This window comes from Salmo salar, chromosome 18, assembly GCF_965601325.2.
Source record: "Salmo salar chromosome 18, fSalSal1, whole genome shotgun sequence".
Lineage (NCBI taxonomy): Eukaryota > Metazoa > Chordata > Actinopteri > Salmoniformes > Salmonidae > Salmo > Salmo salar.
The window spans coordinates 4802961-4817541 of NC_138308.1; the positions used below are offsets into that span (position 1 = coordinate 4802961).

Here is a 14581-nt window from a genome sequence, read left to right on the forward strand (position 1 = left end):
TCATCAAAGGTTAGTGCTGCGTTTAGCTGTGGTTTTGGTTTTTGTGACATATATGCTTGCTTTGAAAATGGCTGTGTGATTATTTTTGGCAGGGTACTCTCCTGACATAATCTAATGTTTTGCTTTCGCTGTAAAGCCTTTTTGAAATCGGACAACATGGTTAGATTAACGAGAGTCTTATCTTTAAAATGGTGTAAAATAGTCATAAGTTTGACAAATTGAAGTTATAGAATTTTTGAGGTATTTGTATTTCGCGCCACGCGATTCCTCTGGCTGTTGACTAGGGTGGGACGCAAATGTCCCACTGGCCCAGAGAGGTTAACCAGCATGGCTACCACAGCATTCTGCAGCTATACATCATCCCAACTGGTTTGGGCTTAGTGGGACTATCATTTGTATTTCAACAGGACAATGACCCAACACACCTTCAGGCTGTGTAAGGGCTATTTTACCAAGAAGGAGAGTGATGGAGTGCTGCATCAGATGACCTGGCCTCCACAATCCCCCGACCTCAACCAAATTGAGATGGTTTGGGATGAGTTAGACCGCAGAGTAAAGGAAAAGCAGCCAAGAAGTATTCAGTATATGTGGGAACTCCTTCAAGACCGTTGGAAAAGCATTCCAGGTGAAGCTGGTTGAGAGAATGCCAAGAGTGTGCAAAGCTGTCATCAAGGCAAAGGGTGGCTATATGAAGAATCTCAAATATAAAATATGTTTTGATTTGTTTAAGACTTTTTTGGTTACTACATGATTCCATATGTGTCATTTCATAGTTCTGATGTCTTCACTTTTCTTCTACAATGTAGAAAATAGTAAAAATAAAGAAAACCCTTGAATGAGTAGGTGTTCTAAAACGTTTGACCGGTACTGCATATCAGTTAAAATGTGAATATGTTGGAATATTAGGCTATAAATTCACATTTTCAGAGAATTAACTGTGACCCTAACATTTTGTAAGTAAGTAACAAAATAGTATTGTAAGTTTTAAACAATTTTGTTCAATAAAATTCAAGACATAGTTATCGAGTCCTGGAAAGCTGCTATACTGTGGGCTTTACAGCAAACATATGCTAAGGTCTAGTACACAAACAGACATGGATGCGATCCATTTGAATTTAGAGTGAGAGTTTTGCAAGATCTTACTGAAATACTAAGCAACAAGAGGAGTGATTTGTTTTCTTTTTTTCCACTATCTGGCCAACTCATAATAGCCACACCAATCATGAAAATCCAACAATGAAGGTATCTCTTCTTCATAAAGTATACCGTGATCAGAGTCATTTCAAATATACATTTGGTGTTGGATTTTCCACTGTATGCTACATACAGTCTATTTTGAAGCGATGTGTGAATGAACATGGAGAAGCTGGCATGCTAAGCGAGAGGTGACTCATTTCACTAGCTCCTGTCTGGACTTCAGCACAGCCACAGCCTCATGGGAGATGTAGTACTGTAGAGGGGCTGCCTTTGGTTCCAGGAACCCATGATGGAACTGACTACCAGCTGCATACTGTAGGTAAGTTAGTGGTGATATTATGAGACACACCACCAGTCTTATACCTCAGAGCTCACTCTCTACTGACTCAGCATATTCCTTTCTGTTGCATACAGCATATTCATTTTTGTAGTGAAGTCTATTTTAAAAACTTGGCATGTCAGTGAAATATACGAAAAAGCATAGGGCACATACAGCTCTAGCTCTACATACAGCTCAGAGATCATCAGGTAAATAAAAAAAATGATCAAGAAATAAGATACTTGCTTTTGGTTCCAACATATTAGGCATAGATACTCCCCTGTCCATTCTTGTTACTGCGGCACAGCCATCCCTTATGTGCTACAGGATAGAACATACACACACATGTAATATAGTGGTATGGAACTGAGATGTATCTAGCATAGCTATCTACTATAGCTACCACTAGCCCAGCAACTGTATCGTATTACCACTATATAGAGTAATATACTTGTAACATATGGTCACTGCAGTACATTTGTCTGTCTCTTTGGGTAATGGGTTTCGGTTTTCAAAGATTGGCATTCTTTTAATACAATTCATCTCAATGGCCTCTACGCTTGTGACCCCTCCACCTCTCACAGTCTAGGGGACTGTTACGGTTTGCAATTGAATATGTAACTAAAGCAGTGTTGTATGTGTTCCAAGGCAGGAGCATGCAGGATCACTCCAATGCAATCACTACAGTTTGGAATAGCAAACAGTGATGCAGGCATTTAGCAGGACTGGGTTGACATTCAGGACAACATTAGGTTTGCAATCCTAGGAATAATGAGTGAGCAAACACATGCAAAATTAAAGGTATGATGAAAGGCAGTTGTGGAAAGCAAATGAGAGACATACCTGAAACTCTGCAGGACAAAATGGGACAGAAAATGAGACTCACAGTTAATGTTTTTTCTCTACCATTTATCATTCATATCTGAAAGAAGTACTACATTATTTCCAAATAATTGGGTGCCTTATTATAAAACATATTGATGAATTATTTATGTGTGTAATCGGTTAAAGGTACAATCTGGGATCTGGGAGGGTTAACATTTCCAAAGCCCCATTTCTCAGCTGTATATTAAAACGAGTGCGGGGCTATCATTTTGCTGAACTGCTAATCCCAGATTGTAGCTTTAAGAATATTTAAATTGTGGAAGTAGCTGTGAATATAAACAGAGCTTTATTTGGTGAGCAACACTGACCTCTTCCTCCCCCACACATGTCCCCATGGCTGTTGTACTGAGTGAAATCTGTGGACTGAGGCTGTAGAGGCAGAAACAGTATTTTAATAACAACGGTCAAACATTTCTATGAACAATTCTATGAAAACAGAACGTTTTACAGGAGCAATTAGGGTTAAGTGCCTTGCTCAAGGGCACATCAATAGATTTTTCACCAAGTCGGCTCAGAGATTCAAACCAGTGACCTTTTGGTTACTGTCACATCACCCTTAACCTCCAGGCTACCTGCTGCTGTCATAGCCTATAAGTGGAAACCATCCACATTAATCAAATATTGATTTGATCGATTTTGTTGGATTTAATCAAGTTGTGATATCTGATAGGTGTCTGATCTTACCCGGTGTAATCCATTCCGTCCATAACCAGGCAGCGAGGAAGTTTTGGAATCATCTGAAAAGTTGAAACTATGGTAAGCATCATAATTTCGCTGAAACATCTAAACTCAATTTGGCTGCCCTTTAGTTTGAATTGTTCAAGCACAGGAAATTTGCAAGTGTTAAAATCTCAGTGTTGAAGTAAAAAGTTTATAGTTTGTTTTAATATCTATGTTTCTACATGCACATTGATTGATTCATTGATTTTATACTATACCAATTTAAACAAGTACCACCTTATACTTTTCTAAACTAAACAATCTGTAAGGGGTTGGATTTATTGCACCCGTTAATGAGATGGTTGTTCCATCTTAGATGGTTTAGGTAGTCTAGTCTTTCAACATAGCAGTCATTCTTAAGGCAGATTGTGAGTCATAAAATATTCACATTTTTGGCCATCCTACCTCCGGCTGGAATTCATAATTACTTCACAAACCAACATATTGTGATTTGCAGGTCCGATATAACCCTGGCTTATCAGATCACAATGTCAAGGTAACTAAAGGCCTTATGCAATTATATATGGTAATAAAGCATTTAGTTTTAATTCAGACACTTAGGCAGTCATTTGATGAAGGCTTCAGGACTAGAAGTTAATGAATGCAGCAACCATGTGTCTGTAACTAACAAGCACAGTCATGGGTGGGTATCTCTCACATTCACTCAAAAGGCATGCTGTGAAAAATGTAAATAAGGCTTTACACTCTACAGTGTTAAAACAAAACGCCAAAAAATACTGTAAAACTACGTGTTATTCTTTAACACGAAAAAAGTGTAACAGCATCTACTCTAATAAGGTTTCAATTTATGTCGGAATTTACAGCACCCCCATGGTGTTAGGGAACCAACACTCTAGATGAGTTATTTGGCAAAACTGAAAAGTGTACGTTTTCCATGAATTTGGATGATACTTGGATGAAACCAGATCAAAGTTGCTTCTACATTGATAAAGTTTGATCATAAAGTTACTAGTCCCCTCCTTCGTGTCAAACACTTGGATTCAGGAGGTGGGATTATTAAGAACTTTTTGCGATATCACAAAAAGCCTAATTTGATTACACAAAATGGTAACTTCTTATTCTCTTAACCAATTTAAACAAGTACCACCTTGAATTCAATCAAAAACTTTTTTTTAAAACATTTTTGCAAATATATACACTGCTCAAAAAAATAAAGGGAACACTTAAACAACACATCCTAGATCTGAATGAAAGAAATCATCTTATTAAATACTTTTTTCTTTACATAGTTGAATGTGCTGACAACAAAATCACACAAAAAGAATCAATGGAAATCCAATGTATCAACCCATGGAGGTCTGGATTTGGAGTCACACTCAAAATTAAAGTGGAAAACCACACTACAGGCTGATCCAACTTTGATGTAATGTACTTAAAACAAGTCAAAATGAGGCTCAGTAGTGTGTGTGGACTCCACGTGCCTGTATGACCTCCCTACAACGCCTGGGCATGCTCCTGATGAGGTGGCGGATGGTCTCCTGAGGGATCTCCTCCCAGACCTGGACTAAAGCATCCGCCAACTCCTGGACAGTCTGTGGTGCAACGTGGCGTTGGTGGATGGAGCGAGACATGATGTCCCAGATGTGCTCAATTGGATTCAGGTCTGGGGAACGGGCGGGCCAGTCCATAGCATCAATGCCTTCCTCTTGCAGGAACTGCTGACACACTCCAGCCACATGAGGTCTAGCATTGTCTTGCATTAGAAGGAACCCAGGGCCAACCGCACCAGCATATCGTCTCACAAGGGGTCTGAGGATCTCATCTCGGTACCTAATGGCAGTCAGGCTACCTCTGGCGAGCACATGGAGGGCTGTGCGGCCCCCCAAAGAAATGCCACCCTACACCATGACTGACCCACCGCCAAACCAGTCATGCTGGAGGATGTTGCAGGCAGCAGAACGTTCTCCACGGCGTCTCCAGACTCTGTCACGTCTGTCACGTGCTCAGTGTGAACCTGCTTTCATCTGTGAAGAGCACAGGGCGCCAGTGGCGAATTTGCCAATCTTGGTGTTCTCTGGCAAATGCCAAACGTCCTGCACGGTGTTGGGCTGTAAGCACAACCCCCACCTGTGGACGTCGGGCCCTCATACCACCCTCATGGAGTCTGTTTCTGACCGTTTGAGCAGACACATGCACATTTGTGGCCTGCTGGAGGTTATTTTGCAGGGCTCTGGCAGTGCTCCTACTGCCTCTTGCACAAAGGCGGAGGTAGCGGTCCTGCTGCTGGGTTGTTGCCCTCCTACGGCCTCCTCCACGTCTCCTGATGTACTGGCCTGTCTCCTGGTAGCGCCTCCATGCTCTGGACACTACGCTGACAGACCCAGCAAACCTTCTTGCCACAGCTCGCATTGATGTGCCAAAATAAAAAAAATATGACATTTACATTTACTCAGTACTTTGTTGAAGCACCTTTGGCAGCGATTACACCATTGAGTCTTCTTGGGTATGACGACGCTACAAGCTTGGCACACCTGTATATGGGGAGTTTCTCCCATTCTAATCCGCAGATCCTCTCAAGCTCTGTCAGGTTGGATGGGGAGCATCGATACACAGCTATTTTCAGGTCTCTCCAGATGTTTGATCAGGTTCAAGTCCGGGCTCTGGCTGGGCCACTCAAGGACATTCAGAGACTTGTCCCGAAGCTACTCCTGTGCTGTCTTGGTGTGTGCTTAGGGTCGTTGTCTTGTTGGAAGGTGAACTTTCAAACTAGAATTGAGTGGTCCTGAGTGCTCTGGAGCAGGTTTTCATCAAGGATCTCTCTGTACCTTGCTCTGTTCATCTTTCCCTTAATCCTGACTAGTCTCCCAGTCCCTGAAAACATCCCCACAGCATGATGCTGCCACCACCATGCTTCCCCGTAGGGATGGTGCCAGGATTCCTCCAGACGTGACGCTTGGCATTCAAGCCAAAGAGTTCAATCTTGATTTCATCAAACCAGAGAATCTTGTTTCTCATGGTCTGAAAGTCCTTTAGGTGCCTTTTGGCAAAGTCCAAGAGGGCTGTCATGTGAATATTACTGTGGAGTGGCTTCCGTCTGTTCACTCTACCATAAAGGCCTGATTGGTGGAGTAGTGCAGAGATGGTTGTCCTTCTGGAAGGTTCTCCCGTCTCCACAGAGGAACTCTGGAGCTATGTCAGAGTGACCATAGGGTTCTTGGTCACCTCCCTGACCAAGGCCCTTCTCCCCCGATTGCTCAGTTTGGCCAGGCGGCCAGCTCTAGAAAGATCCTTGGAAGCCACTGTGTTCTTGGGGACCTTCAATGCTGCAGAAATGTTTTGGTACCCTTCCCCAGACCTGTGCCTCAACACAATCCTGTCACAGAGCTCTACGGACAATTCCTTCGACCTCATTGCCTGGTTTTTGCTCTGACATGTACTGTCAACTGTGGGACCTTATGTACACAGGTGTGTGCCTTTCCAAATCATGTCCAATCAATTAAATTTACCACAGGTGGACTCCAATCAAGTTGTAGAAACATCTCAAGGATGACCAATTATAAACAGAATAGACCTGAGCTAAATTTCGAGTCTCATAGCAAAGGGTCTGAATTCTTAAATTAAATAAGGTATTTCTGTTTTTATTTTATTATGAATCTTGAAAAACAGTACTGACAATTCCATTTGGGCTAGCTAGCTAAATTATACAGTAAACATGATGTCTATATAGATGCTTTCCAATAACCAAACAGTTGGATAAACAAATTATTTCTGAAATCAAGATGTGATGTATGACAGGATTGGATGTTTCATGCAATTTCAATGTTGTTTGAGTTGCTTTGTGTATCGGCATTTGAGTTGCTTTGTGTATCAGCAAATTTACTTGAGATAATCTCACTGCAGCACTGCTCACTGGGTCAATTTTGCTTGACATAGGTATTTTCAAGGTACCGCCCGCCAAGGTAAGGTCTGTCTTTCAGACTTCCTGGTAGTTTGACATGAGAGAAAAAGTACATTTTATAAAGTTTTATCAGGAAAAAACATTATGGGTGATGTTTTAGTCACTCAAAAGGCTATTTTACATGGGAAATATATTCACGCCACCAAATAATTGATTAAAATACACTTTTTTGCAATGTTCTACAGTAGACTCAACAGCACTCTGTAGGGTAGCACCGTGGTGTAGCCGGAGGACAACTAGCTTCCATCCTCCTCTGGGTACATGGACTTCAATACAAAACCTAGGAGGCTCATGGTTCTAATCCTCTTCCACAGATTTACACAGTAATTATGCCAACTTCCAGAGGACGTCCTCCAACCTATCAGAGCTCCAGCATAGCATGAACTGACATGTTGTCCACCCAATCAAAGGATCAGAGAATAAATCTTGTACTGAAAGCATAAGCTACAGCTAGCTAGGACTGCAGTTCATAAAATGTGGTAAGTAGTTGACTCAAAGAGAGAGAAAGGCAATAGTTGAACAGTTTTGAACAAATTCATTTTTCCAAAAAGAAGGAGAGGCAAGAGAGAGAGAGAGAGAGTCATTTATTTTTTCCCCTTTCAAATGCAGCTAGCTAGTTTAGCCTACTCAAACAGAGGGGTGCTATGTTAGGTAGCTGGCTATGACTATCCAACACGACACTAGAACTCTTCCAAGTCAAGGTAAGCTTTTGGTTTTACAAATGTATTGCCACCGGGGCCCGCCGGTGTAAGTGATAAACTGCTTTACTGACTGTACACTGTAATGTTACTGCATGATTGTAGCAGGTTTACTAACACGTTAGTTCTATTAGTTATGTTGACTATGACATTACTTTAGCTAATATGGTGACAATGATGGAGGCTGTGTGTAGCGGTTATGATATGGTTTGGCTTGGAAAGTTTTTTGGGCTGGTCACATACAGCTGATGTGTTGTGCATTGAAGTCCACAAGCGAAGGGAAAAGGTGAGAGGAGGAGAGCGCATAGATGCAAGAAGGAATACAATGTGGTTGCTATGAAAGTGAACTGTGTTTACGTGTGATCAGGGGTGTATTCATTCCATCAATTCTGTTGAAAAATGTTTCTTAAACGGAAGGAAACAGAATGAAATGGGGATAAACATACCTGAATATGTCCAATAGAAACTCTCGTTTGCAACTGTTGGACTAATGATTACACCCTAGATCAGCTAGATGCAGGTAAGAGTGTGAAAGGCAGTATTGAACGTGTCACAGTCTGTCCATGTGTCACTTTCTGTCTTCTCAAATTTTTCTCTGTGCACCTACGTTGTAAACTTTCATTCATAGGCTAGGTTGTAGCATGATGTATATAAGGAACATTTGAACATCGGCGTTACATTGAACTGGGTGAATGGAATATGAAGGCCATGCTCATAAAAATAAAAAAAATGGTCCTCGCTCATCTTAAATGGCACAGACCGCCACTGTCACACATACAGTACCTTCAGAAAGTATTCATACCCCTTGATTTATTCCACATTTTGTTGTGTTACAGCTTGAATTCAACATTTATTTTCTCACCCATCTACACACAATACCCCATAATGTTGGAGTGAAAACATGTTTTTAGAAGTTTTTGCACATTTATTGAAAATTACATTGTTTACATAAGTATTCACACCCCTGGGTCAATAAATGTTAGTATCACCTTTGGCAGCGATTACAGCTGCCAAAGGTGATACTGGGTAAGTCTCTAAGAACTTTGCACACCTGGATTGTACAATATTTGCACATTAAAAAAATGTAATAAAAAATCTATGGCAAGAAAAAATTATTCAAACTCTGTCAAGATGGTTGTTGATCATTGCTAGACAGCCATTTTCTTGCCACAGATATTTAAGCCAATTTAAGTCAAAACCGTAACTAAGCCACCCAGGAACATTCAATGTCATCTTGGTAAACAGCTCCAGTGTATATTTGGCTTTGTGTTTTAGGTTGTTGTTCGGCTGAAAGGTGAACTTGTCTCCCAGTGTCTGTTGGAAAGCAGACTGAATCCTCTAGGATTTGCTTTTTCTTACAGTGGGGGAAAAAAGCATTTGAGCCCCTGCTGATTTTGTACGTTTGCCCACTGACAAAGAAAGGATCAGTCTATAATTTTAATGGTAGGTTTATTTGAACAGTGAGAGACAGAATAACAAACTCTCCACCATGGCCAAGACCAAAGAGCTGTCCAAGGATGTCAGGGCCAAGATTGTAGACATACACAAGGCTGGAATGGGCTACAAGACCATCGCCAAGCAGCTTGGTGAGAAGGTGACAACAGAAGGTGACAAAAGAAACACAAAAGAACTGTCAATCTCCCTCGGTCTGGGGCTCCATGCAAGATCTCACCCCGTGGAGTTGCAATGATCATGAGAATGGTGAGGAATCAGCCCAGAACTACACGGGAGGATCTTGACAATGAACTCAAGGCAGCTGGGACCATAGTCAACAAGAAAACAATTGGTAACACACTACGCCGTGAAGGACTGAAATCCTGCAGCGCCCGCAATGTCCCCCTGCTCAAGAAAAGACATATACATGCCCGTCTGAAGTTTGCCAATGAACATCTGAATGATTCAGGGGACAACTGGATGAAAGTGTTGTGGTCAGATGAGACCAAAATGGAGCTCTTAGGCATCAACTCAACTCGCCGTGTTTAGAGGAGGAGGAATGCTGCCTATGACCCCAAGAACACCATCCCCACCGTCAAACACGGAGGTGGAAACATTATGCTTTGGGGGAGTTTTTCTGCTAAGGGGACAGTACAACTTCACCGCATCAAAGGGACGATGGACGGGGCCATGTACCGTCAAATCTTGGGTGAGAACCTCCTTCCCTCAGCCAGGGCATTGAAAATGGGTCGTAGATGGGTATTCCAGCATGACAATGACCCAAAACAGCCAGCCAGTCTAGCCAGTCTCCAGACCTTAATCCCATAGAAAATCTGTGGAGGGAGCTGAAGGTTCGAGTTGCCAAACATCAGCCTCGAAACCTTAATGACTTGGAGAAGATCTGCAAAGAGGAGTGGGACAAAATCCCTCCTGAGATGTGTGCAAACCTGGTGGCCAACTACAAGAAACGTCTGACCTCTGTGATTGCCAACAAGGGTTTTGTCACCAAATACTAAGTGATGTTTTGCAGAGGGGTCAAATACTTATTCCCCTCATTAAAATGCAAATCATTTTATAACATTTTTGACATGCGTTTTTCTGGATTTTTGTTGTTGTTATTCTGTCTCTCACTGTTCAAATAAACCTACCATTAAAATTATAGACTGATCCTTTCTTTGTCAGTGGGCAAACGTACAAAATCAGCAGGGGATAAAATGCTTTTTTCCCTCACTGTAGCTCTATTATGTTTATTTTTATCCTGAAAAACTTCCCAGTCCTAACGATACATACCAATAACATGATGCAGCCACCACTATGCTTGAAAATATGAAGAGTGGTACTCAGTGATGTGTTGGATTTGCAACGCTTTGTATTCAGAACATAAAGTTAATTTCTTTGCCACATTTTTTGCAGTTTTACTTTAGGGTCTTGTTGCAAACAGGATGCATGTTTTGGAATATTTTAGTTCTGGACAAGCTTCCTAATTTTCACTCTGTCATTTGGCTTAGTATTGTGGAGTAACTACTGTAAAATGCTGTTTATCCATCCTCAGTCTTCTCTTATCACAGCCATTAAACTGTAACTGTTTTAAAGTCGTCATTGGTGGTGACTTCATGGTGAAATCCCTAAGTGGTTTCTTCCACTCTGGCAACTGAGTTAGGAAGTACGCATGTATTTTTGTAGTGACTGGGTGTATTGATACACCATCCAAAGTGTAATTAATTACTGCACCATGCTCAAAGGTATATTCAACCGATCTACCTATTGGTGCCCATCTTTGCGAGGCATTGGAAAACCTCCCTGGTCTTTGTGGTTGAATCTGTGTTTGAAATGCTCTGCTCGACCAATGTACCTTACAATTATCTGTATATGTGAGATACAGAGATGAGGTAATCATAAAAAAATCATGTAAAACACTATTATTGCAAACAGAGTGAGTCCATGCAAATTATAATATGACTTGTGAAGCCCATTTTTACTCCATTTTACTCCTGAACTTATTTAGGCTTGCCATAACAAAGGGGTTGAATACTTATTGACTCAATGCATTTCATATTTTCATTTTTTATTCATTTCTACAAAATAAAAATAAATATAATTCCACTTTGACATTATGGGGTATTGTGTGTATGCCAGTGACACAAAATCTCAATTCAAATTCAGGCTGTAACACAACATTTTTGGGAAAAGGTTACTTTCTGAAGGCACTCTACTGTACACTAAGAAAGTGTTATATTTAACACTGTTGGTGTTAAAATTCAGATCTCAAATGTGTTGTGTTCTGTTTATTTGATAGGGTTGCTTTTGAGGTTGGATCTGACCAGGATATTGTTAATTCGTTTACACCACACCAAAAGACTTCAAAATGTTTTGCAGGAGAAAAACAAAAAATGGTGTTTGTTGTATTGGACAAGTACAGATAGTAACTCTGTGTTTCAATCCATTTTGGATCGCTTTCTTCAGTTTGGTACCTAATGAACATGGCCCTGGTTTACAGTTCATTTGATGTGGTTCTTCTAAACAATGTGCTTGTTACTATATGGTGAGGTTGGTCAGAACATACCTCCATCATAGTTGTTCTGCTGAGGTTCATAGCGCTGAGCTGATTGGCTGCGTGCATGACCTTCCCTGATCTGCTCCTTCTCATTCTCCTCTTTCATTATCAGCTTCCCCAAACCAGACTGGATCTGGGGAAACACAGAACATATGGTAAAATACTTCACTTAAAGCCTGCAGGTATAATGCATTGTAAGACTTGTCATGAGCATGTATCTTCTAATGAATTTTATCTTATAATGATCCTGACTAAATACCAGCTATTTTGAGTCATTTAAAAAGTTGATAGATGCAGAGACAAAACATAGTGTAAACCTTATTATAATACAGTATAAAGACTTGTACATGCTTATAACAAACTATGAAGCAGTATACTGTACCTGCAGGAATAACTTTTTATGAACATACAATAGTAGAGTAGAGCTGCCTACCTGTGTGTGTTTGTGGGTGTGATTGTGATTGTGGGAGTGAGTGTATGAATGTGGCTTCTCTAACCTTGTTGATTTGCTCCTCCTGGATCTGCTTTCTCTTCATAGCCTCCTCTTCCTCCTCTTCCCTAGACCGTCTCCTTCCTCCTTCTGAACCTTTGAGTGGCATAAACAACCCGCGAATAAGCCAACACACACATGCACACACACACACACACACAGCAAAACAGGAACACACACACACACACACACGCACAGGCACAGGCACGCACGCATGCACACACCCTTATAACTGTGTGTGTGAATTACAGGCATCTTGACTGAAAAGTAGTGCTAAATACAGTAAAACAAGACTGTCAAAAACTATAACAGAAGGCATAATAGAATGCTTCCATCTGTGGATATCATATTCACAAAAGTACTGTACAGGATTTCTAAAAGGATTTACAAAAGTACTGTAGGATTTATCTTTCCAGCAACAGGGGTGTGGGAGAACACAAATGTGAGACAGAGTTCACTAGACATAAACAAAGACAACACAAAAAGAGTGAGACTACTCAGCTGCACAGAATGTTAACACGGACAGTACAACAGTCTTCACAAGATGAGATTTTTACTATGAGTTTGATACACAGAACAACACAGTGTAGGAAGACAGATCAGTTTGAAGCCAGTCTCAGTTAGCTCGGTCCAAGTCACTTGTGAATGGTCGATTGATTGATTTTATAGGTGTAAAGGAAGGTGCAACTGAAGCTGTAGCAAGCAAAAAGTGACATGATGCCAACAACAACAGTCTTTCAAGGATACATTGTTCATCAGCATTGCACAAAATTCAGCAAAATAATTTTACAATCTGTTTTCCAGAGAGAAATTGTGGTGAGAGCAGGGATGCAATAAAGCTTAGTGGTGATGTTAAGCTACAAGTGCATAAGAGTGAGATTATGACCGATCCATAAAGAACCCAAACCCTACATCCTAGACACTTGTGAAAATCTGAGAGGTTTGGAAAATCCATATGGCAGAAATTCCACCTTGCCTATCAGAGTTCAAGGTGGTGCTATTGACATATTGCTCAAACCTATCAAATTCTCGGAGATCTCCACAAATGTCTAGAGGGTAGGAACTAGTGGTTGTTTCTGGACAGGGGCAAGTTCAGGGTTTGGTTAGGGGTAGTGAGCCTCTAAGGTGAAGGAGGTTGGGCAGTGCAAGCATGCTCATAAGGAGCCTACTGTACCTAAGGCAGCCAGGGCCAGGGAGGGAGAGCAGGGGGGCCAGTGGTCGTTTTCGGTCGGTGATGTGTCATCTGGAGGGGGGACATGGGCGGCAGGAAACGTAGCGGATCTGATGATGTCATCAGCAGACTTTCTTTTTGGTGCGGGTGAATCTAAATTGGTAACCAGAGGTACTGGACTATCAGAGTCTGAGTGAGTACCCTTAATCCCCTTAACCACAGCTGAACATTTCAACATCATCTGTCTGAAATGTTGTGTGATAATCTTTACACAGCAAATTTACAAGTGTTGAGATGAAAAGTGTTGTGAGTGTTATATCTGAGTGTTGATTCGAGTGGGGTTAACAAATTGACAGAGAATGAAGTGTTATTTGAATCACAGTGGAATCAACGTGCGTGGTGTTGTTGTTACTTGTCTGTGTTGAGTTAATTTCCGTTAACTCTCTCAGAGTATAAAATATGTGGGAGGGGCCTCATTATCATATTTCCCAGCATAATTTGTGCAGGTTGATTTTTAGAGTAGTTTGTTTTTAATATCTATGTTTCTGCATGCACATTGATTCATTGATCTTATGCTATACAAAGATTAAATGACATACATTTTTCTAAACTAATCCAATCTAGTGTACCCATCACTGAGATGGTTGTTCCAGTATAAATGATATGATCTCACTATTAAATCCTTCTCAATAGCAGTTTTTCTGAATGGCTGGATTCTGATAGGAATTACAGTACTAATAACTTCATAAACCAGAATATTGTGATTTACAGGTCTGATGTGGCCTATGAGCCAAGATTTTCAGACTGAAATGTCAAGGATGACTAGACCATAAATACATATATGAAAAGTATATTTTATATGGCCATAAATGCTTAATTTCATTCCAAACACATTCACCTTGGCACATTAACAAAGGCTTCAAGGTTAAACTGCTATGAATTCAACAAATACATCTCTGTCATTAATAAACACAGTCATGGGTGGATATCTCTCATGTTCACTTGAAAGGCATGCTGGGAAATATGTAAATAAGGCTTTACACCTACAGTGTTAAAACAACACCCCCCCTCCCAAAAAAGACTAAAATACTGAAACACTATGTGATTCTTTAACAAAAATAAATTGTAACAGCATCCTCTCTAATAAGTGTTCATTTAAGTTGGAATTTGCAACAGTTTAACACTATTTCAGTG

The 14581-nt window shown here is 40.8% G+C and overlaps 1 protein-coding gene across 3 annotated transcripts in view; it reads right to left on the bottom strand.

Annotated features, from left to right (window-relative positions):
- The window catches only part of ablim1a (actin binding LIM protein 1a), a 136708-nt gene that overhangs the window by 3702 nt on the left and 118425 nt on the right, over positions 1 to 14581 (bottom strand). For 2 of the 3 annotated variants that reach the window (XM_045700644.2, XM_014154405.3), the window contains exons 17-21: positions 13391 to 13540; positions 12224 to 12312; positions 11736 to 11859; positions 3086 to 3138; positions 2594 to 2770 (exon numbers count right to left, since the gene is read on the bottom strand). In XM_045700644.2, the coding sequence (XP_045556600.2) occupies positions 2651 to 2770; positions 3086 to 3138; positions 11736 to 11859; positions 12224 to 12312; positions 13391 to 13540 (536 nt within the window). In that variant the 3' untranslated portion in view covers positions 2594 to 2650. Of the gene's footprint in view, positions 1 to 1762; positions 1838 to 2359; positions 2368 to 2593; positions 2771 to 3085; positions 3139 to 11735; positions 11860 to 12223; positions 12313 to 13390; positions 13541 to 14581 lie in introns of those variants that run through there. The other variant, XM_045700646.2, reaches the window with a different exon arrangement.